The 24,262-nt window shown below is 44.2% G+C and overlaps 1 protein-coding gene across 3 annotated transcripts in view; it reads right to left on the bottom strand.

The window, feature by feature from the left end:
- Positions 1–24,262, bottom strand: part of MYOF (myoferlin) — a gene marked incomplete in the record, with an annotated part of 231,955 nt that overhangs the window by 114,982 nt on the left and 92,711 nt on the right. For all 3 annotated transcript variants that reach the window (XM_073596030.1, XM_073596031.1, XM_073596032.1), the window contains 3 exon segments: positions 5,297–5,474; positions 14,816–14,929; positions 16,234–16,355. In XM_073596030.1, the coding sequence (XP_073452131.1) occupies positions 5,297–5,474; positions 14,816–14,929; positions 16,234–16,355 (414 nt within the window).

Genomic DNA, 24,262 nt, shown 5'->3' with positions numbered 1-24,262 from the left:
AGGCATATGGCTCTTGAAACTGGTTTGCGACTTTGTAGCAGGGTTTTTATCACTCTGTTTGATAGACCCTTAGACTTCAGGATCTCTGTTTCGGATACCATGCCGCTAAGTTTAGCATGGCTGGATTGGGATGGAGTACTGGGCCCTGGGATAGCAGGCTCCGACTGAAAAGGCAACATCTAAGGTGATTGATCCGCTAATGATAGCAGAAGTGAAAACCATGCCATCTTTGGCCAAAAAGGGGCTATTGGGATAAGGGATGTCTGTTCTGTCCTGAATTTGGAGAGGACTCTTGGGATCAAATATAGAGATGGGAAGGCGTAACATAGCCTGAAAGTACATGCACTCTGGAGGGCTTCGACTGCCACTGGCTGATCTCTTGGGTTGAGCAAGAAAAAAAACTTTGTAGTTTGGTGTTTGCTTTGTTGGCAAATAAGTTGATCTCTGGAAGGCCCCACTTGGAAACTATTTCCAAACACTCTTGGGTCTAGTGACGATTCTTCTTGTGAGATGAACGGTCTTTCTCAAAAAATTGGCTAGGTTGTTCTGCCGAAAGGGATTCCAGATTTTCCTCTGCCCAGGAGAATATTTCCTGTACTATAGTCATCAAGATGGGACTTCTGGTCCCTCCTTGTTTGTTTAGGTACGCTACCGAGGTTGTATTGTCCGATCTGACCTGTATATGTTGGCCTCTGAGCTGACTTTGGAATGCTGAGATTCCTCTGGCTACAGCTTTGAGTTCCTTGTAGTTGGATGAGTGTTGTTTCTCTAGTTGAGTCAAAGTAACCTGCACCATTGCCCCTCTAAATGGGCCCCCCCCCATCCCTAAATGCTGGCATCTGTAGTCAATATCCATGCAATGGGGAAGGTCCACAGCAGTCCCTCTTGTAGATTGATTTTGTTTTTCCAGCACCAAAGGGCTTGCTTTGTTTTTTCTGGGAGGTACACCTTGTTCTTCAAGTCTTTTCCCCACAAATTTTGTAGGAGGCAGGACTGGAGTGGTTTTTGGTGAAACCAGGTCCATTTGACTGCTGGGATGGAGGAAGTCATAAGTCCTAAAACTGACATTATTTCTCTTATTGTAACTGGGAGATTTGTCTGCATTTGTGCTATCCGTTGTCCCATGCGATCAACCTTTTCTTGTGGGAGTATTATTTTTTGTTCTTTTGAACTGATCGTGTAACCTAGGAACAGGATTTCTTGCGAGCGAGACAGTTTCGATTTCTCGCTGTTGATCCTTCCTAGCTAGGATAACCACTGTTGTGCAACTATTAGATCTTTTAGTAGTTTCTCTTTTGTTGGTGCTATGAACAGCAAGTTGTCCAAGTATGGAATAATTGTTATGTCTTGTAGTCTTAGTGGTGCCAGGGCTTCTGCCAGGATCTTGGTAAAGATCCTTAGAGATGAGGAGAGGCCAAAGGATAAGGCTCGGCTTTGAAAATGATAGACCTTTTTCCCTATCCATATTGCTATGCGGAGAAATTTTTGGGAGCTTTCTCTGATGGGAAATGTGCAGATAGGCATCCTTTAGGTCTATTTTTGCCATGAAACAATCTTTTTGGAGCAGATTCCTGACAGAGTAGATTGACTCCACTCAAAATTTTTTGTGCTGTATGACTGTGTTCAAGGGCTTTAGGTTGAAGATCAGGCTATATTTGCCTCAAGGATTCTGCACCAAAAACGCATGCGAATAAAAACCCTTTCCTTCTTCCTGTTCGGGGACTGGTATTAGGACTTTTTGGTCTACCAATTCCCCTATGCGTTGTGGTAATGGCTGAGCTTTTGTTGGGTCCCTGGATAATTGAGTAATCAATGCTCTTGCGGGAGGTCTTTGGTTGAACTCTAATGCCGCGTACACACGGTCGGACTTTTCATCTACAAAAGTCCAACGGACGCCGACGGACTAAAGCTGGCTGGTAATCCGATCGTGTGTGGGCTTCTCCGGACTTTCAGCAGACTTTTTCAGCCTCAAATCCGACGGACTTTAGATTTGAAACATGCTTCAAATCTTTACGTCGTAACTACGACGGACCCCGAAATCCGCTCGTCTGTGTGCTAGTCCGACGGACAAAAACCCATGCTAGGGCAGCTATTGGCTACTGGCTATGAACTTCCTTATTTTAGTCCGGTGTACGTCATCACGTACGAATCCGTCGGACTTTTGTGTGGTCGTGTGTAGGCAAGTCCGTTCGTTAGAAAGTCTGCTGCAAGTCCGCCGAAAGTCCGCCGGAAGTCCGCCGGAAGTCTGTCGGACAGGCTGTCGGACTTTTGTAGACGAAAAGTCCGACCGTGTGTACGCGGCATAAGGCATATTTTATCTCGATCACTCCCCTGTCAAAACTGTTGGAGGTTATTTTTTTCCCACTGTGGAAGGTAATCCTCCAATCTTCCTCCCACTTGGCAGCTGGCATCACTGTGGTTTGGGATTTTTGTCAGGAGGGTTAAAAAGCATGTTTGTTTTTTGCCTCCCTTTCTGGGTAGACCAGTGATTTTTTGGTTTTCCTTTATCCTGTGTTTTTGTTTGTGCTTTATAGGGACGAAAAATTTTCTGGGAATTTTTTTTTTTTTAACAGGAAAGGTCTTTTTCCTATCAGCTTCCTATCGGCTGTATGCACTAAGGCTTCATCTAGGTGAGTACCAAAAATTAACTTGCCTGAAAAAGGAACGCTACATAGGCGTAACTTAGAGGCCGTGTCCCACGGCCAGGTTTTGAGCCAAAAGGGTTCTCCTGGCTGCAACAGATAATGAGGCTGCTCTGGCTAAGAGTTTTACAGACTCGGCCGAGGCATACGCAATCAAGCCTACTGCTTTAAAGAGCATGGGGAAATATTTTAACAGCTCTACACTAGGGGTACCCGCCGTCAGATGCTCTTGCAGCTGTTTTAACCAAAATGCTAAATTTCGGGCTACACAAGTGGTTGCCAGTGCTGGTCTGAGGTTTGCCATCGTGGTATCCCATGATCTTTTTAGGATTACATCGTCTCTTTTGTCCATGGGGTCCCCCAAGTGCACCATGTCCTCAAAGACCACATCCGAGTGTTTTGACACTTTTGCTACAGAAGCATCTAATTTAGGTGACTGATTCCAGACTGAGTTTGGGTCCTCATCAAAAGGAAATCTTTTCAGGCTACTTGAAAAGAAGGGCACTAAATCTGATTTTGTGCACCGAGAATACCTTGGGTTTCTTTTTATTCAACCCTTTTTTTTTTTCTTTCATCTCTCAGATCTCAGATTGCCCCCACTAGTTCATCCACTTCCTCCTTGGAAATTTAAGCCTTGTGGGTAGTCCTGAATCCTCCTGTCCTGAATCTGATTGGGAGGAGTCCGGGTCAGTGTTTTTAAGGGAATTCTCCCTACTCTCTAAAGGCTCTCCTGAACCTGAAGCTACTGGAGTAGGACAAGTTGGGATCAGGTTGGCTAACAGCCATGCCTGGGACTTATGCATCTGAAATACATTTTCTGAATGACTGAAAAGTAGATTGCATTTCATCCTTGAAGGAGCAGAGGAATTTTGAAAAAGGAGAATCTTCCTGACTCTTTAGCATGGCTTTGATGCAAGTAGGACACAATGTTTTTGTGTAGCTAGACGAGAGCCTTGCACTACAAGGAGGTCATTTTTTTGTCTGTCTTGGTAGTGGCTTTCTCTGATCTGGATGATTCTTTCTGAGAGGGGGACAAGGAGAGAGGGTTTTGTTTAACAAAAGAACTCATCTAATCCTGGCCTTCTCCCGGTGTGCTAAGTTGCCCAACAGAGCTATTAGGTGGTTCCCCCAGGGTCTTCTAGCTCCCCTTGTAATAAGTGATACAAAAGGAAAAAAGAGGCTCTGGCCAGGCCAGCCTACTTGTGATGAGCCAGCGTTTGACTCACCCGGAATGTGGGATGCCTCCATGGTGCTCTGTTGCTGTTGGAGTCTAAAGCCCATGCTGTTGCGCCTTTAATACACCGGCTCGGCCCTCCCCTTTTCTCTCTGCGCTAGAAGCCGGAGCCACAACCTCCAGCGTGCGGTGAGGAGATCATATCCGCTGGAAGTGGCGCCCATCGTTTTCCAGGTCATGGCGTCCTACAGCGAGGAGAGCGAGCTCTCTCACTGCAGACGCCACCACCGATGCTCCGCCATCACTGCCCACTCCCTCGCTAGGCACCGGAGAGAGGGGGGGCGGGGAACTCCATACCAATGCGGAGGGAACCCATGGCTTGCGGAGAGGAAGGCCTCCTGGCCTTAAGGTGAGGGGGATTTTCGGCTGGTCTGGACAGCTCTTGATGATGGATGCGCTCCCACTCCATTTCCCTTAAAAGACGGTTCCTCCAGGCAACATGTCTCCTCCGACTGAGGAAACAAAAAACTGACCAGATGCCTGAGGGACTGCCTTTTAAAAGAGTTGGAGGCAATGTGTTTCCTGTCCGGGGGAGGAGCTCCACCTCTCAAGGGCTGTCCTGGAAGACGACTTGGGGAGAACAGTTTTTTTTTCCAAAATCGTCTTTTTGTTTATAGTACAAAAAATAAAGAGGTTACATAGTTACATAGTAGGTGAGGTTGAAAAAAGACACAAGTCCATCAAGTCCAACCTATGTGTGTGATTATGTGTCAGTATTACATTGTATATCCCTGTATATTGCGGTCATTCAGGTGATTATCTAATAGTTTCTTGAAGCTATCAATGCTCCCCGCTGAGACCACCGCCTGTGGAAGGGAATTCCACATCCTTGCCGCTCTTACAGTAAAGAACCCTCTACGTAGTTTAAGGTTAAACCTTTTTCTTCTAATTGTAATGAGTAGCCACGAGTCTTATTAAACTCTCTTCTGCAAAAAAGTTTTATCCCTATTGTGGGGTCACCAGTACAGTATTTGTAAATTGAAATCATATCCCCTCTCAAGCGTCTCTTCTCCAGAGAGAATAAGTTCAGTGCTCGCAACCTTTCCTCATAACTAAGATCCTCCAGACCCTTTATTAGCTTTGTTGCCCTTCTTTGTACTCGCTCCATTTCCAGTACGTCCCTCCTGAGGACTGGTGCCCAGAACTGGACAGCATACTCCAGGTGCGGGCAGACCAGAGTCTTGTAGAGCGGGAGAAATACCACCAAAAGATAGCTCTATTTGACTGGAAAAAAGGACATACATTTCATTTTGGTACAGTATCACACAACTGCGCAATTGTCAGTTAAAATAACAGAGCTGTATCGCAAAAGATGGCCTGGTCAGGAAGGGGGTAAAACCTGTCGGAGCTCAAGTGGTTAAGATATATGTATACTGCATACAAAGTGCGTTTATCTGTAGATAAATAAAAAAAGAAATACCATCGAATACTGCACGGCTGTACTGAGTCGTTGATGCCAGGGGTTTACAAGTGCTGTCAAACTTGTTGCCATAATTTCCAATGCTGACTTCAAACTGTATGGCTTCACCAATATCCTGTAACATGGAGGCGGAATGGAAGACAGCACACAAGCTGAACTTCCGCCGGCGCTGATATTTCTGGAAAGAGCCAAGTGGATATTAGCTTAATCTGAGACAAAAAACTTTCATTTAATTTACTACATTACAAAACAGCTCAGATTTCTTCTCATTTACAATAATTCAAAGTGATTTACCATCAGCTTCACAGCCAATGTGTATTACTTTAACAAATTAATTCCCATAGACATTGTTTAAACACTCCAACAAAAATTAAACTTCGCACTGCTTCTAATATCAAAACATAAGTGCTAAATAATAAAGTTATATAAAGTGCCTGTGCAATCTCTAATCCATTATAGTACAATCATAGGTGAAAAAGTCCATCCATGCAAAGTGCCAAATTGTTTAAACACTGCTGGACACCTTCATATAAAGACAAAATGTTTCAACTCTTTAGACGAAAGAGAGTTTATTGGTTAAATAAAATCCACCCTTCCAACAGCATTTTTCCTCAGTAGAAATAAAGTCTACCAAGGCATGCGTTACCGCATGCACATTCCAGCTTTATGTTTCATTGTGTATGATGCCATTCACAAACAAGTTGCAGATAATGGGCATGGAAAATATTTTTGTCCACATATGTGGTTTCTACATGATCTGTTCTGCTTTTCCAAGATTACAAAGTGTGTTTTGTAGATTGCACTTAGGAGGGCAGTAAAACCTGCCCAACCAATTCACCCCTAGGCTACAAAGACAGCAAATGGGGATGCACCCATGTAGCCTTTGCAGCCACAGCAAGAATTCTCCCCATCACAACTGAATGGGACCATGCTGACACTATGTGCAATTGTGGCACAGTGGTGCAGGTTTGTAGGGGTTAAAATAAATATTGAGGAAGTGACAATGCCCCCTAACTGCCTATCAAACAGCCTTTGAGGAGGTATCCACTGTATTTCACTCTTTGGAGAGCGAATAGTAGTGTAAATGTATGTAAAAGACAGTGGAGCCATTGCTGACCACCTTTGAAAATGCAGCAGGCATTGTGGAAATTTCCATCCTAAAAGCTCACAGGAGAAGCAGAAGTTGTCCAAGTTGGAACTCCTAGCACTTTGTCCCCACATATAAAGATTTAAAAAAAGGACTAAAGCTGATGATCATCGCTGGGGAGGAGAGAGCAGGGCAAGCGGAGCTGAGCTGTGAGGGTATATTTTGAACCTCATTTAGTGCATGCCAAGAATGTGTTAATATGTGAATGTCTAGGATTTGGCCCTAGGTTCATTTTTAGCCACTGAGCCAACACAACAAGGCAGTCAGCCTTTCATAAGGCAAGGTCAACAATGCAGCTTAAAGTGTTGGTTCACTCTGGGGGGGGGGGGGAATAAAAATTAACGTTAACAACCATAAATACTGTAGTTGATGACTTTTTAAAAAAAGGACACGGACCTGTCCAGGGATCCAGCGATGTTCTCACTAGCCTTTGGGTTCCCAGCGCCTGCATCCTAACTGTGGGCAGTCGACTGGGCTGCATCCGGCTTCCCAATGAGTATGCACAAGCCATGCTGCACTTTATGAATGGTTTTTCAGTCTTCTGGGACCTGTGACATGTCCCAAAACACTTCAGGGAGAAGGGGGGGCGCGATCCAAGCAGAATTAGGAGCGGGTACCTGTCAAAACTATGTAACTGCCCGCCCCGCACCCCCCGAAGAAAAAGGACATGCCAAATATGGGAGGGGGGAGGACTTAAAGCCAAACCTCCCCATATGGGTGAAGTTCCCTTTCATAGAGATTAATCTAGGAGAGTGATCCACACAAAATAGGTAAATGGAGTGCTTGTTAAAGGGGTTAAAAGGTAAAGGTAGGGGGCGTGGCCTGGACATGGCTGGATAGAGACGTGCTTTCCTTGAGCTCCTGGCCGTCTCACCCTTAACCCAGCTAATCCAGCTTTTATTACAAACTATGCACACTTCCAGAAAGAGAACGGTGAAGAAGAGTGGAAAATCATCCAAATCTACTCCGCAGCCGCCCTCCTCCAGCGAGCTAAGAAGGAGATTTCAGCTCGCACTCCTCGGCTCCCCGGAGCTAAAGATGGCGGCGTCCCATGGAGAACACGGAGAGGGACAGGCGGCGCGCGCCTCCTCATCACCGCACAGAGACACACAACGGGCGGACTCTTATGCCGGATTCCCCCCGGACCTCCGCCCCAGCCACAGTGAGTCTTTTTACTGTCTCTCCCATACACTTGGAGGAGATGCAGAGCTGCGTTCTATACTAATGGCTCTGCCTACTAAAACTGACATTGCTGCTCTAATAGCGACGGTGGAAGCAACCCACCGCAAGGAAATGCAGGCAGTGAGAGCAGAGGTTAACACATTAACCACCAGAATGGAGGTAGGGGAGAACTCCCTGGCTGCACTGGAGCGCCGAGTGATAGTGGTGGAAGGGAAACAGGACGCACAGACAGAGGCACTACAAGAACAAGCGCTGCGTTTAGAGGAGATGGAAGACCGCAGTCGCAGGAACAATCTGCGCCTCAGGGGTCTACCAGAAGCCACAGGGCCTGAAGACCTGGAGGATACAGCAGTAGCCATCTTCCGTAGCCTGCCAGGTACAGACCTCCCAGAACACGTAGAAATTGACAGGATTCACCGTGCTCTAGGCCCTAAACCAACTGACCCTCTGAGGCCCAGAGATGTGATCTGCACAATCCACCACTACATACAGAAAGAACAGATCCTGCGCAAGGCCTGGGCAGCAGAGGACCCAGAAATAGATGGAGCGACAGTTAAGATTCTCCCAGATCTTTCCCGTGCAACTCTGCAACGCCGTGCGATTTTGAAGCCGCTATTAGACCTGGCTAGGCGAAAAGGCGCTACCTATCGGTGGGGTTACCCCTTTTCGGTTACATTTAGAAAAGACCAAAGGTCTTTCACACTACGCAAGCCAGACGCACTGCCAGCTTTGTTTGCCTTCCTAGACGCAGAACCCATTGACGTCCCAGATTGGTTGGGCCCTCTTCCGAAACCGACAGGACGACCGTTTATGCCAAGAATGGGAAACAATTCCCAACCAAGACAGCAACGAAGTCGCCGCCGATCCAGAGCACCTTCCCAGGAGGACGCACGTGAGTCATGAGACTTCTGTATCGCTAATACGCGAAGTTTACCACATTTTATTTGTTTACGTTTTCGCTTGTCTCTTTTTGGTTTTCTCCTCTGGAATATTCAGAGAAAAAGTTGACTCCACAGACTGTTTCTAACTGTGTAATTTTGACCGATACCGGACTGCCGATCGAAACAAATCAATCCCTCTGCACCACTCTTGCACTGTCTCAGCAATACAGGAGACAAATTGAAGTTTCTCCTAACGTCGAAGGGAGACGCAGTGCTCTGTAGAAGTCATAAAGACAGGGAACCACCAGATACGATTCTGGAAACCTACAGGCGAGGAACTCACACACCTTCATTCCCTAAGAGACTACCTTCTCGACTATACAAGACTGCCAGAGGGTACCTTGAATGCCTACATAACCTACCATTTGCCAGAGCAGACTACGGCTCTAGGAAAGATGCATATAAGGGGTACTTATGTCAATCTTCTGTTGCAGGATAGTGTAGGAGATGTTCGGCAGAGTCTATTTTTGATGGCTTTAGGGGCAGACACCTCGGCTCCCACTAAGTGGAGGGAGAGGGTGTTTAGCCAACCGTCATGACACTGCACCTTATACGGTAGCATTCCCCTAAGAATAGGCGGAATACACGCATAGTATAAAGACCAATTATTGCCAGTGACCACACATGCCTAACCGGGTAGGTCAAGGCAGCGCAAACCAAGTTAGAGGGCATTAGATTGGTACTCTTAACAGGCAACGTCATGGTGGCGAGATTGTTCTAGTAGACGTTATACATCGCTGCACAGCAGTAATTGATATATATATCTGTTTAGCATTTTGGAGTTTATCAGGTTATATGTTTATAGAGATGCATAGTACTTTTACAACTTAATATACCAGCCACGCTGGGTTGGGGGAACGACCGGGAGGCTCTCCTTTTGAGCCTTGTCCTTCCTCCCTCCCGATTAGGTTAACATATACCCCTGGGGAGCAGATTCTGTGCCCTACGGGAGTTATATGCAAAATACAACCCCGTAATTCAAGGGGAACGTTGCAGGCAAGACACTAGGCCTTGTCTGACTCTTATTACTTGCTACCTATTTCTTCTCTATCTTTCCTACTCTCTCTCCCCTATCTATACTTACCTCTCCCACCCTCTCTCTTCTCCCAACCCACACCTAACCCTCCTCTCCCTCCCTCCCCCGACAGAAGATACCATGGCGGTCAGTAAAATCAATGTGATGTCTCTTAACGTAAAAGGGCTTAACATACCAGAAAAACGACGTATGTTATTAGAAGACTTAAAAAGGAACCACACAGATATAGCCTTCCTTCAGGAGACACACTTCAAAGCTAATAAATTACCATACCTACAAAATAGACATTTCCCTATAGCCTTCCATTCTATGAACCCAGACTCCAAATCTAAAGGAGTCTCCATTCTCATATCAAATAAGATACCCTGGCAACACCAAAGCGCTCTGATAGACCCGACAGGAAGATATCTTTTCCTTAAAGGCACAATAGGAAGTGTACAGATAACACTAGCAACCATGTATGCCCCTAATGAACAACAAGCTACATTCATACGAGAGACACTAGAGAAACTAAATGAATTCCAAGAAGGTCAACTGATTGTAGGAGGGGACTTCAACACCCCCTTGATCCCTTCGGTGGATACGTCGTCGGGCAAAACGTCGATCCCACCGAAACAACTTAAACAAATAGCAAAAACATTCCATAAATCGCAATTGATAGACATATGGCGCTTACAACACTCAGGGGAAAAAGACTTCACATTCTACTCCAACGTACATCAATTATTCACTAGAATTGACTATTTCATGATCCCACACTCACAGCTACACGCAGTTGAGCAGACCTCAATTGGCAACAGGACTTGGTTAGACCATGCTCCAATATTTTTAAGATACCGCTTAACAGACACTTCCTCGCCCAGACACCGATTTTGGCGACTTAATGAAAGCCTCTTACAAACCCCGGAAGTACTAGCAGATGTGACGAAGGCCCTAAACCTTTACTTCCAAGAGAATGATCAACCTGGCTGTGACCCAGGAATATTATGGGAAGCCCACAAAGTAGTTCTAAGGGGGATCCTCATCTCCCATGGTGCCCGTATCAAAAAAGAGAGAAATAAAACACTGACACAGCTTTTGCAGGAACTTGCTACATTAGAGGCCAAACATAAACATGCCCCTACTCAGTCGTCTGAAACACAACTGTCAACTCTCCGAAGGCAGATCACTGATCTCCTACATTATAGAGCAAAAGCAGCCCTGCAACGCTGCCGCAAAACGACATATGAGTCAGGGGATAAATGTGGGAAATTATTAGCCAACACCGTGAGAAGTCACAAATTAGCGTCCTATATCCCACATATCAACACGTCGAAGGGGAAACAAGTAACCCTACCTGCGCACATAACTGAAGAATTCAAACAGTTCTACTCTAAGCTATACAATCTACCGCAGGGAACCCCCTCCGAGAACATGATAGAGGAATACATTACATCCTCCCAAATGTCAAACCTCACCCAGGAATAAAATTAGACTCACCCATTACCCTAACAGAAATTCAGAGTGCCATAAAGACAATGAAACCAGGTAAAGCCCCAGCCCCGGATGGCTACACGCTACAATATTACAAAACTCTATTTCCAATACTGGGGCCCCGTATGGTTACACTGTTTAACAAAACTGGAGCGGGTGCAGTCTTTGCTAGGGAAACACTGAGTGCACATATTTCTGTAATCCATAAAGAGGGAAAGGATCCGGCGGCATGTAGCAGCTACAGACCCATATCCCTGTTAAATCTAGACCTTAAAATATTCACTAAAGCCCTGTCTGTCCGACTAGCGCAACACCTCCAACAACTCATTCATCTGGACCAAGTGGGGTTCATCCCCTCTAGAGAAGCTAGAGACAGCACTACTAAAGTCCTGAATCTGTTATATATCACTAGATCCAAGAGGACCCCTTGTGTCTTTCTCAATACTGACGCAGAAAAGGCCTTTGACCGGGTCAGCTGGCCATTCATGAACGCAGTCCTCAGACATATAGGCCTAGGAGAGGTGATGCTCAACCGGATAGCTAGTATCTACTCCACTCCCACAGCGCAAGTTAAAGCGAACGGAGTCCTGTCAGATTCCTTCCCGATCACTAACGAGACAAGACAGGGATGCCCCCTATCTCCTCTCCTGTTTGCCCTTACTCTTGAACCATTTTTGTCCAAAATTAGACTAAACCCAGACATACAAGGAATCCCACTAGGCCCCTTACAACACAAGGTGTCTGCCTACGCTGACGACTTACTCTTTTCACTGACCAACCCAGTAGTGTCCCTACCCAACCTGCTAAAAGAATTCGAACTATATAGGAAGCTGTCAAATTTAAAAATCAACTTTTCAAAATCAGAAGCTATGGGTATCTCTATTCCAACCAATGACCTCACAAATTTACAATCCAACTTCAGGTTTAAGTGGACGACCTCCGCCCTGACTTACTTCGGTACGAAGATCCCAATAGACCCGACACTAATTTTTGACAGCAATTTTCCCCCTTTACTAATTAAAACCAGATTACTACTAGAGGATTGGAATACGGGCCTACACTCCTGGTTCGGGAGGTGTAATCTAATCAAAATGTGTATATTACCTAAATTCTTGTACCTCTTCCAAGCCCTGCCAATCAAAATACCCCCCACATACCTCAAACGAGTACAAACTCTTTTCACCCGCTTTGTCTGGGCACATAAGAAACCCCGAATCCCCAGATCACAATTAACTAAGCCTAAACATTACGGAGGGATAGCACTCCCAGACGTTCGAAAATATTATCTCGCAACTCATTTAGGCAGAATGATAGACTGGCACAAACATAAGGAATACAAACTATGGGCACAAATGGAGCAACATCAAACACAAATACCGTTACACTCGGCAATGTGGTGCTATGACTCACTTCCGTCGGAATTGAAAGCCCACCCTTTCATAGGTAACACCATAAAACAATGCCTTCAAGCCACGTTGCAGACCTCATTGACGACCACAGATTCACCCCTAACTCCGATATTAGGAAACCCCAAATTTCCCCCCGGGATAGGGCCAGGACCATTTCAGACACTAAGAGACTCTAACTGTGTTAGGGCTCCGCAGTTCGTAAAACATGACAGATGGCCCTCCATAGTAGAACTAATGGACCCAACAGGCCCGTTCACACTGACATTCTGGAATGCAGTTCAAATTCATCACTTCCTCCAAACAATTGCGAACCCTCAATCATATACTAGACCCTTAACTTCATTTGAAGAAATATGCTCAGACACAGAACCAATCACACAAATACTTTCCAGGATGTATACTCTATTAAACACACCTATGCAGCCACCTTCCCTCCCATGCATTACAAAGTGGGAAACAGACCTTCATTGTACCTTTACTGCAGTCCAGAAACAGAACATGATAGTTCTCTCCCTTAAATCATCCATCTGCACTAAAATACAGGAGACAAATTTCAAAATTTTGACGAGATGGTATTTAACCCCTAGTCGTTTACACACGATGTTCACTGACTCCTCTGATCAATGCTGGCGATGCCAAAGGGAGGTTGGTACGATGTTACACATGTTCTGGTCTTGTCCCCGTCTGACAAATTTCTGGTCTGCAGTAAGATCCATCTCCCAGAAATTCACAGACTTCCAGATCCCAAATGACCCAGCATTTTTTCTACTACACGTTTCCTCCATACCACTCAAATCTTATAAAAAATCCATATTAAGACACCTCACAAATGCAGCCAAGTCCTGCATACCCATGCTTTGGAAACAACAATCCCCACCTACTACATCAATGTGGCTACGAAAAGTGGAAGACATCAATAAAATGGAAGACTTAATAATGACAGCCCAAAACAGACAGACAGTTTATCAGAAAACTTGGACACTCTGGAATATGTTCAAATATTCAGAAGAAGGCAAAACCCTTTTTGAGAACCCAAATTAACAAGACCCAGTGTGAGGAAGTAAGCTTGCGGAACGGAATGACACCTGTTCATCACTATAATACACTAATGACCAGTCCCCTCCCCCCCCCTGCTTTACCCCCAACCCTCCCTTCCCCATTTCTCTCTTTCCCCCCCTTTTCTTTTTTTCCTCTATATACTTTTCTATTTTTCTGTGTTATACTCAGGTTGCTGCTCTCCGAGTGAATTATTTCAGTCTGTATTCTATTGTATTGACAGAAAACGAAATTCTCAATTGCAGATCGATTTACATACTCACAGTAATTGAAATATTGAGAAGTAGCACTATGGGAACTATGTATAGACTGATAATGATACCCTAGAACAACATTTACATGTTTAAGATGTATTATGTATGGATATGAGGCAATATCGGGAGGCGGCAACCCCCCCCCCCCCTACTGTTATGTATTTTTTCGGGCTTTGCCCTATTCCTTTGAAAATAATAAAATATATATTGGAAAAAAAAAAAGGTAAAGGTAAAAGTTTTTTCACCTTAATGCATTCTATGCATTAAGGTGAAAAAACTTCCGACAATACCGCTGCCCCCAGCCCCCCTGTTTTACTTACCTGGCCCCTCGAAAGTCCCCCGCTCGCTCCCGACATCGATTTCGCCGTTCAGCCTGGCCGCCGATTGGCTACAGTAGATGGATTGAAAGCAGCGCAGCCATTGGCTCGCGCTGCTGTCAATCACATCCAATGACGCGGCACGCCGGGGGGGCAGGGCCGAGTGATACAGTGAGCGGCTACAGCCGCCGGCTGTATCACGGGAGCGCGCCCGCAAGAACTAACCACCATGCGAGGGAGCTCGCATTAAGGTGGTGAGTCCTTGCGGGGAGGAGCCGAAACAGCCGCCGAGGGACCCCAGAAGACCAGGTTTGGGGCCACTCAGTGCAGAACGAGCTGCACAGTGAAGGTAAGTATAACATGTTTGTTATTTAAAAAAAAAAAAAAAAAAAATTACCTTTACAACCCCTTTAAGCTTAAGATGCTACCTAATACTTGTGTGTCTGAAATGGATTCGAGTTCTATTCTTTGCTAAACTCATGTATAGTAAGCTGGCAAATGGACATGGAAAGATTCTCTATTAAGAAAGCTGTATAGATCCAGTCGAAAGGTTGAATACCGGCTTGGTCTGCAAAATTACTATCTTTGCAATGAAGGTTGCAGCATAACATTGTAATTCAGAAAAGGGATAGCAAGGTACACCAGTAATATGAACCTTTATAAGGTTACTGTATCCACTTGACTAAAGTGGTGGTTAGACTTACCTCTACAACAAGAATATCATCACTGGGGATATCCTCTATCTTTTTACCCGGAGTGCCATCAAGCTTGGTTACCAACTCTACAAGGACTCTTCCTCTATAGGATACACCTTCTCCCTAAACATATAAAAAAAAAAAATGATATAAAGGCAAGAATCTATCAAAGCAAAACTAAAAATATGTCTAGGAAGATTTCTAGCATTTTTTTTTTATAGTTTTGGATAGGGCAGGTACTCGTCAGGTTTTAATTGCTGTCTATGTTCCCTTGCTGGGGAGATTCACCCTTCACAGTGAGGGTGATCACCGGGGCAGGAAGTGATGAGGAATCCAAATGTTTATAGTTGTCACTGGAAAAAAGATATGAAGGGAAATCTTCATAGGGATCAGTTCTGGTAAAATCTATTTCGACAGTGCGAGGCCCTGCCACAGTGTGGGATTAGGAACAGGTTGTAGAGATGGCACAGGATTCTCAGTGTTTCAGCATATGTACTGCGAGCAGAGAAAGCAGCATTTTAAGTTTAAGTTCTAGGTTTGGTTTTGTAATTCTGGATAGAGGCCTGGAGCTTGAAGTTTGCAACGTGGCTTGGGTGGGATGGAACCTTCAATCCTGCATCCAGGTTTTGCTAGAGGTCTACAGCCGAGGTACACAAGCGTGCAGGGTCGCTATAAGCCAGATCTGATGAGAGCTCAGGGCGGTTGCTGGCATTCAGACACATAGCCTGTGTGTGCGAAGATAGTGTTGTGCTCCAGCCAGGAGGGCTGACCTGCTTGGGTAACGAGACCCCATGTTTTGGGGGGGTGGGGGGAGACTTCTTGTTCATAGGACTAGGAAAGCCAAAATGGCTATACAAGTCCTGAGAAACTCTAAAAGCTGGGGTGACTTGAGTCCAGGGTGCCTGGAGGGAGTCTATTCATTAACATAGCTTAAAATATTTAACAACTGCACCTTCATTTTTTAGGATACCCCATTTTAGACCGTCTGAGCAAGGAAAAATCCTACATAGTTGCCTTTGTTTATGAAGCGGGCTGGGCAGCTGTGTTTGCCATAATTAACCCCATTTGTACTGTGCGGTCTGATCTCCATTATCAATTGTATGAACATTCTTTTCTAACAAAGAGAAGGTTTAGGGGCTAGGCTTCTTGCGCTGTATGTTAATGAGGACAGACTTAGAAGAGACTCGCTCTAAAATTGTTCAGAAAACCTTGCAGTCAGTCATGACACCTCCTCCTGAGAAACATCTAAAAAGTTAGGAAATATTTAAAGATTTTTAGGCATGCTCTGTGAATGGGAACAATCACATAGTGGAGTTTTCTCAAATTTGACTGAAAAATGATAAAAACACTTTAAGGCTCCCCTATCTTGATGTCAGTGTCTGTTTTTTCCTTGATGCTTGTTTACAAGTAAATAATTTACAACGCACCTTTCCAAAGTTGAGATCGTCAAAAGGGTCAGGGAACCCAGTGAATTCTCTTGGGCTCCCATAGAGGTTCAAATAACAAGGGCCAAAGGTGGGTAAAAACCCAACCTCCTTTTCATTCACTCCTGATTGAATGGAACATAAAATGATTAGCATGAAAGGACACCACTGGAAATCTATATCACAGGTTGCTCGTATATGATGTCTACAGAGAATACAAATGTTTCCAACTTCCAGCAGCGGTCAATTTTCTAGTGTACATCTCAATTTCACAGCTTGAGTTCATCCAGAAAACCTTTAACCCCTTCATGACCAGAGGTCATTGTTGCCCAGATCACATTTAGCAGCGTCAGAGTGAATTGGTTAATTTGACTTTACCTCCATGACCAATTAGCCAACCTAATAATTTTTTATACATTTTTTTCTAAAGATGCATAGGGTTTTTAATTTGGTACAATGTGGTCGCCCTCAGCTGTTCACCTAGCTGCATGGCAATCATAATGAGGAACCACAGGGATCAGTTCCAAACAATAAGGTCTCAAAGCTAGAAGCATTGTATACAAGGATACTTAGGAGCAATAATCTACAGAATGCAAGTAGGAAGGGGTTAAAGAAACTTGTTTTCAGGACAAAACGTCAAACATTTAAAAAGGATAATTTTTTGCACATGGATACAAGAACATTCATCTAAGAGCAACCTGTATTTTCTGAAAAGACAATTTTATTCTGTATTATTTGTGAGTGATACAAGTTCCCAAGTTGCAATTGAAATAGGTACAGAATAAAATAGCCTCAAACAATCTATTTTTCATAAATAGCAAATAATTAGTATTTTTAATATTTAGCTTTTTTTTTTTCTTCAAGTGATATATATTCAGTCATTTACAAGTGCAATCAAGTAAAATCTCATATTTAATAACACTGGGATTTGTCTGTGCCTGTGATGAGTTCACTTTGCATTAAAACATGGAATACATTGCACACGGGCATTAATTGATTAGCGATAACCAGTAGACACATTAAAGGTGAAATGAAGATTTTTATTTTTTTATTGATTGGTTTAAATAATGATTTTGATTATAAGATGATTGATGATTTTCCACAAGCCGATTAGATGATTATATGAATATAAATGATAAATATCATGTGATATTACTGAGTAAAGGTAATCAACATTTCTTGTTTTATCATCAATTTACAAATTTAACATTTTGCAGATGTCCGGCTTGTAATATGGAAAGTTCTATTCCCTCTGGGTTTTGGCACCTTGCCTCCAACTCCTGTTTACACTGCATTCCTAAAGCTGGCCATGGGCCTACAAAATTCTCAATCCACCCAGTGGGATAAATGAGAGAAATCCATATATTCTCCCGTCCACATTAAACAGTGCAGATGTACAAATCTCCCTGCCAAATGTCTGCCATGGTTTGAATTTCTGCCCAATCATAGAAAATTTGACTAAATATGAGCCCTGTATGGCCAGTTTAGTTCTCTGTTTTAAAAGTACAAAGACAATGCAGGTAGCGTTTAAAAACTAGAGTGCACCCCATCTATCACATTTCTATTTAAAGTGCTTTCATTGGGTGATACATCTACAGTGCTTTAAAATTAGCAAGTTTAGATTAGTGTGCTATGGAATTGCACAGTAAAAATGCATAAAGTACTGGTCCTTTGTGGTACCATCCATTTTGAAGGGCGCCCAATGCCCCCAAACACTGCATGTACGTTGTGGTGTGCTGCATTAAAAGAAAACAATCAGAGTCTGAATGAATTTCAAAGAGAAGAAGGAAGAAGGAAGAAGGAAGAAGAAGCTGACTTCTTCTGAGCATGTAATTTGCCTAGCTTCAGTACTATTACTCATAGGCACAAAACAAACATGTGGCCATTAAGGGCAGAAAAAAAAATCAGAACTCATACATGTACACAGTGGCCAACAGGACTGAAACTTTCAGATGAACAGGACAAACTATAAAAACTGGATGTACTTGCTGTAAAATCCTTTTCTACTCATCCATTGATAAACACGGGAAGTCATTCACCTTTGGGTTATACTGTCACTTGCAGAAAGAGTGAACACTGGCAAACAAAACAAACTGTATGCTAGCCCAGGATAACTTTTCCTACTATCAGCATACCCCAGTTTTGTAGCAAAACAGCATGATCATAAACACAGAAGCTTTAAACCTATGTGCCTCAGGAGACTTCCAAGAAAAGAACGGCCATGCCAGTTCACATCCTTGATGTCCACAGAAGTTAAAAAGTCTCCTTGGTGAAGGGAGGCGATGACAGACCTGTAGGATTCCATGCAGAATTTCTTTACTTGAATGAAGACATTCAGTGCCTTGAGATCCAAGATGGAGCAGATGCCCCCTTTGGGTTTGAGAACTGTGAAAAGCTTTCAGGCATGTCTCCCTTTCCCTTTATTCCTCAAGACTGTACATAGTTAGTTTGTTAGAAGTCTCTCCAAATTTTATCCTCCAGCGCTTTCACCAATTTTGTTGCCCATCTCTGGACTTATTAGGGTTGCTTTACTAAAACTGGAGTGTGCAGAACCTGGTGCAGCTCTGCATAGAAACCAAACCAGCTTCCAGTTTATTTTTGGCAAAGCTTAATTGAACGAGCTGAAGTTAGAAGCTGATTGACTATCATGCACAACTGCATGAGATTTAGCATTCTCCCTTTTTAGTAAATAAAGCCTATTATGTCTTAATATCTTTTTGATATGTACTCTTGTCACCAGTAGCATCCTTGATATCAGAGTGGATTCAAAAGAGATGGTCTTCCCCAAAGGGCACGCGGATCTGATGTCTGTTGACATGGGTTTTAAAAACCAACATTTTTTTGTGTCCTTCATATGTGTAATGACAGGAGACGCAAGCAGAGATGAAATAGGAAACCTCCAGCAACCCATTACAGCTGTAGCCCAAAGCTACAACCATTTTCTTCACACATGACAAAGTGATCAACTGCAGTAGTAACCAGCTACCTTTTAAAGGGACTTTACCCAGACAGAGTTTGGCAAAGCTAATTTGGGTGAATAGCAGAGCCTGCCACAAAGAAAAAAAGCTCTATGAAGGCTTTCAATCCTTTATCGCTTGGACCCTTAAAGATGGGTGCACTTTCAACCAGAATCGTGGTTCTCCTCTTATGGGAGACATTACTGTTTTCACAGTGGGGCAGACTTCTTTTTAGCAAATTCCTCTTTAAACATATATAATGCTAATAAGCCCTTGTCAGGGTGTTTCCAGTGTACATAAAGGAAGACTTTGAATGGCGTGTGCATCAGTAAAGTATTTATAGTGTTAGAGGTTCTTAGTCAAATCCTTTAGATTCAGAGTGATGCATTCTGCATCAATACAAGCCGAAATGGTGTCTTAATTGAACAATAATGGCAAAATACTGACTCCTCGGAGGCAAAGTTGTCAGAGAATGAAGTAACTCAGAATCAGTCTTGGGGACTGCGGGCAGATCAGAGCATCTTCAGGGGAAGGTACAGGAGCACACTTGTAACCTCTGCAGTCAGAGTCAAATAACTGGGGGATTTGGGCAATAAAGTCTTGCATGACTATAGTAAAAACCTCAGCTAAAAGGGCCAAGGAGCTGGACACATCTGACAGAGCTAAGGAAGAAGCCAAAGATGTGAGGGAACCTAGAATCAGAGGGCAACATGATTCTAGACATTGGCCATATAACATAGCCTGCTGCAAGCACCACCAGAGCAATTAGTGGAGTGTGAGCCCATTGCACGGTTTCAGTGTTAGGCAACGCAAGGCTCAGGTTACAAACAAGGCCTCAAGTACTCATGCAACCCAAACAGCTAGTGGCAGATGAGGTTCAGATGGATTTCAGTGACCAGAAGAGTAGCAGGATTAGACTGAAGATCAAAGTTCCACAGTGCGCTTTGCAATGTAGAAGCAGCAGTAGGAAGATTCTTCTTGAGTGCTGAATGATGAAACAATTCACTACCTCAGCAATAACTCCTTCCATGGTGAAAACTGGCAAAAAAAAAAAAAAGGACTTCAAAAAGGCGCTCAGTGACCAAAATGAATGTGGCAGCTTCCCATGATTGGCCTAATCGCCCTACGCATGGTGTGAGCCTACAAAAAAAGGCAATGCTAACCGGTTTGGATCTGGAAAATGCTCTGCGACTAACTTGTTGGTAGAACAGTGTGGAAAGCGCCTTACATGGAACCCCGTGTCTGAAGGTAATTTCCAGGCTAGCCCTGCAACATCCAGTCTATCAGGGTACGAAGGCAGAACTTTAAAAGCCAGGCTGAGAGTGGTTGTGTCAGATAACTACAAGCAAAGAGACCAGATGTAGCAGCAATGTAGAGAAGTGTCTTGATTGAAAAAAAATAGTGGTAGCAAAAATAGGTTTGTTTTTTACAATGCAGCACTGATGAAGACATCCATCCTCCTAGGACACTAGCAAAAAACTGAGGCATGCTGATCATAGGAGAGGTTTCCTGGGATGACATTGTTTGTCAGTGTCCAGTTCTCCGGTAAGAGGCAGTGTACCCCAAAAGTGAATGACTGTGTCACAAATGGACAAAGAAAAAAAACAAGCATATTTAAAGCGGAAGTTAACCCATCCATAAAACTGCTTAATTTTCGGCACGTGCCAGAAATGGAACACTCCCATTGTCGGTGCTCTCAACCAAACTGTCAAGCCATCCAATGGCTGGTGTGATAACTGATCACATGTGCAGCACCATGGCAGTCGTAGATTAAACAGAGGTAAAGATGGTAGCTTTTTGGCTGAGAACGATAGGGGGGTTTACTTACACTTAAATGAGACCTCTGCAATCAATATTTACCTCATACAGATTTTATTTGCTAAAAATCACTTTACAAAAATAGATAAACTCTCTTCTCTGCACCCTGAAGACTCCCTTATTGCTACAGTAAATTTATAGCAACACGTATTACAGGACTGTGCTCCTGATTTGTTTTTATTTCTGCACTATGAGCTGCTGCAAATATGACTGTTGTCATGGGTCACTGTTCCTCATTGATCCTCGTTTTATAGGGTTAAATAAGCCTACCATATTAGCCGGACATACTGCACTATTTATCTGTTTAGCAGAACACCATGGTTGGTAGTATGGATAGAAATATCTATTATTTATGTTGTGTGTAAATCAGTTCTTAGCAAAACATTTAGGAAAATGTTAGATCAGAATAACCAGTCATTAGTACTAAGAAATTAGTATTTGACACTTCAAAAAGTATGAGCTTGTAAAGCAACATGCAAATTACACAGAACTGGATCCTTGTAGACCTGAATGATTTCTATAAAGAGCTACATAAATTTATATGTTCCTCAAGACTCACTATGAAGAAAATACGGTTTGCATTTGACAACAATTAAAGCCTTGTATGCAAAAATGAGATCAGATGAACGAATCTTCAATTTTTTTTTTTTTTTTTGCATGCTAGTCTCCAGATCGAAAATTATCTGGAGACTAGCGCTGTCATCAACTCTCACCACCAAGATTGACACCATTCAGCTGGAAATCAGCCTCATCCGGGAGGACTTCGATAAGATCCACCAGAGGGTTGCAGAGACCGAGCGCCGGTTTGGCGATACAGAAAACACAGAAGCCTTGTCTAGGATGGGGCATGCTGCTGTTGACAGAGTTCCGTTGGACTTTTGACTGCAGCCCACGCAGCATTAGGTTCACATTTTTGCCTTCTTCACTTCTGGGGGTCAGGGGGTATTTAGCTTACTGTCTACAAAAAGTTATGGTTACCCACATGGTTTCTTTGCCTGTACACTGACTCTGCCTTTTAAAATATAACCAACTGGATGAGGATCCTACTGTGTTGTAATGATGTAACAGCCCTATTAAGTAAGTTTGTGCCCCTGATTACATTCAGGAGACATCCCTACTGGTTCCCACTGGTTGGCGGAATCTCCTCTGGACATGGTGTACCTACACCTTTTTGTTTTTGAAGTTGGACATATTTGGCTGCTCTCTTTTCATGACCCCAAGTAGTCATTGGCTATGGTTAGTTTTGGGATACAGGCATACCCTGGTTTGGGGGGGGGTGTGCAGGGACGGGTTTAGATGGTTGCTTGTTCAAGTGAAGTTATGTATTTTATGTATTTACATAGCTGCTGACAAAAGTTTTTTTCTTCTCATTGGGTGCTGTGGTGGGGTGCTGTGAAGGGGTCTGGAGCTGGCCTCTTACCAGGGTCCGGATGCTTTTATATACTTGGTCCTACTGCACTGTCCATTTTATTTCTACCCTCAGCCATGGCTCCTTTTACTATTATCTCATGGAATGTCAGGTGCCTAAACTACCGGAAAAGGCGCTCCTTGGTGTTTAATTTCCTCAAAACATACCACCCCGAAGTATGTATTTTTCAGGAAACCCACCAAAAGGGCAGTAAAGTCCTTAGCTTTAAAAAACCCTGGGTGGGTCACTATTATCATGCCACTTACTCCTCCTACACCAGGGGGGGGTGGGGGGAGTGTGCTTATTCACAAGTCCCTCTCTTTCACTCTGGTGGATTTGCATCTGGACCCTGAGGGGAAGTTTGTCATTCTTCACGTGGTAATTGCAAATGTAACTATGGCGGTGGTGTGACTATACATCCCCCCACCGGCATCTTTGACAGTTTTAAATGAAAGATAAAGATTGCCCAGTACCTAGCGAATGTTTTGGTTGATAATGTGGTTCTGGCAGGGGATTTCAACATGCCTCCCTGTCCTGAATTGGACAGGCTGACACCAGGTGGGGCTGTGGACTCCCCGCTGGGCCTCCACTTTTGGCCTTACTGACGTCTGGCGTTGGAAAAAATCAGTCTGCCACTTATGCAGCCATGTCCAGAATTGATCTTGTATATGTCAGCGGCCCTGTCCTGGCCAAGGTACAAGAGATATATTTCTGCCTAGGGGAATATCCAATCACATGCCTATCCTGCTACACCTGAATATCTGTCCTGCTCCCACTGACTGCCTGTGGCGCCTGTCATGGTTCTGGATCTCAGATGACAGGGTTGCCCCAGGTGCTGAACCAGATGTACAAAAGGTATTGGGACACTAACCCAACTGCCACTGACCCAGCCTCTAGCTGGGATGCTTTTAAAGCCCATGTACAGGGATACTATCAGATGAAAATCGGTCAGATCTGACACTCATCTGGACTGGAGCTGGCTCGGGCTGAGTAGACAGCCAGTGCACTAGAACAATATATTACTGCTAGGAATGAGGTGACACGCAGGGACCTACAAGTGTGCTCTGCGTGAGGCGATGTTGTTCAAACCACCGGGAGATGGTCTCCTGGTGGAGTTTTACAAAGCACATGTGGAGGCACTGGCTAATAGGCTGTTGGAAGTACTGTCGGCCTCCTTTGAGGCCTCTTCTCTCCCTCCCTTGATGTCTACGGCTTTGAGGGTTTTGATACCCAAACCCGGCAAGGACCCTGAGCTATGCTCCTCGTATAGGCCCATTTCGCTGCTTAACATGGATGTGAAGATCCTTTTGAAGGTGCTGGCGACTCACCTTAACAAGGTTATTCTATTCTTAGTCCACAGAGACCAAACTGGGTTTATGCTGGGGCGAGGTACCGACATCAACTTGAGAAGGCTTCACACAGTCATAGACTGTGTTTTTCGGCTGGGGGGGCTCCGGGATGGTGGCTTCGCTTGATGCCAAGAAAGCCTTTGACTTGGTGGAGTGGAAATATTTGTGGCTTGTCCTTCAGAAGTTTGGTTTAGAGCCTTTATCTCCTGGCTGCGGATGCTTTTTTCGCCCCCCTCAGCCAGAGTTCGGAGGAACGGTACGCATTCGGCCCCCTTCCCTCTCCACCGAGGCACCAGGCAAGGCTGCGAGGTACAGGGCATCTCATGCGCCCCCCCCCCCAGTTGAAAAGGTGTCTCTGCATGCAGATGATACTTTACTATACCTACATGATGCCCGACGGTCACTACAGGCAGCCTTGGCTATTATTGACCAGTTTGGGTTCTTTTCAGGAGTTAAGGTGAATTGGGACAAATGGCTCCTGTTTCCATTGTCAGAGGAGA

The sequence above is a fragment of the Aquarana catesbeiana genome, linkage group LG08 (genome assembly GCF_042186555.1).
Source record: "Aquarana catesbeiana isolate 2022-GZ linkage group LG08, ASM4218655v1, whole genome shotgun sequence".
NCBI lineage: Eukaryota > Metazoa > Chordata > Amphibia > Anura > Ranidae > Aquarana > Aquarana catesbeiana.
This window is presented reverse-complemented; position numbering and strand designations above follow the sequence as displayed.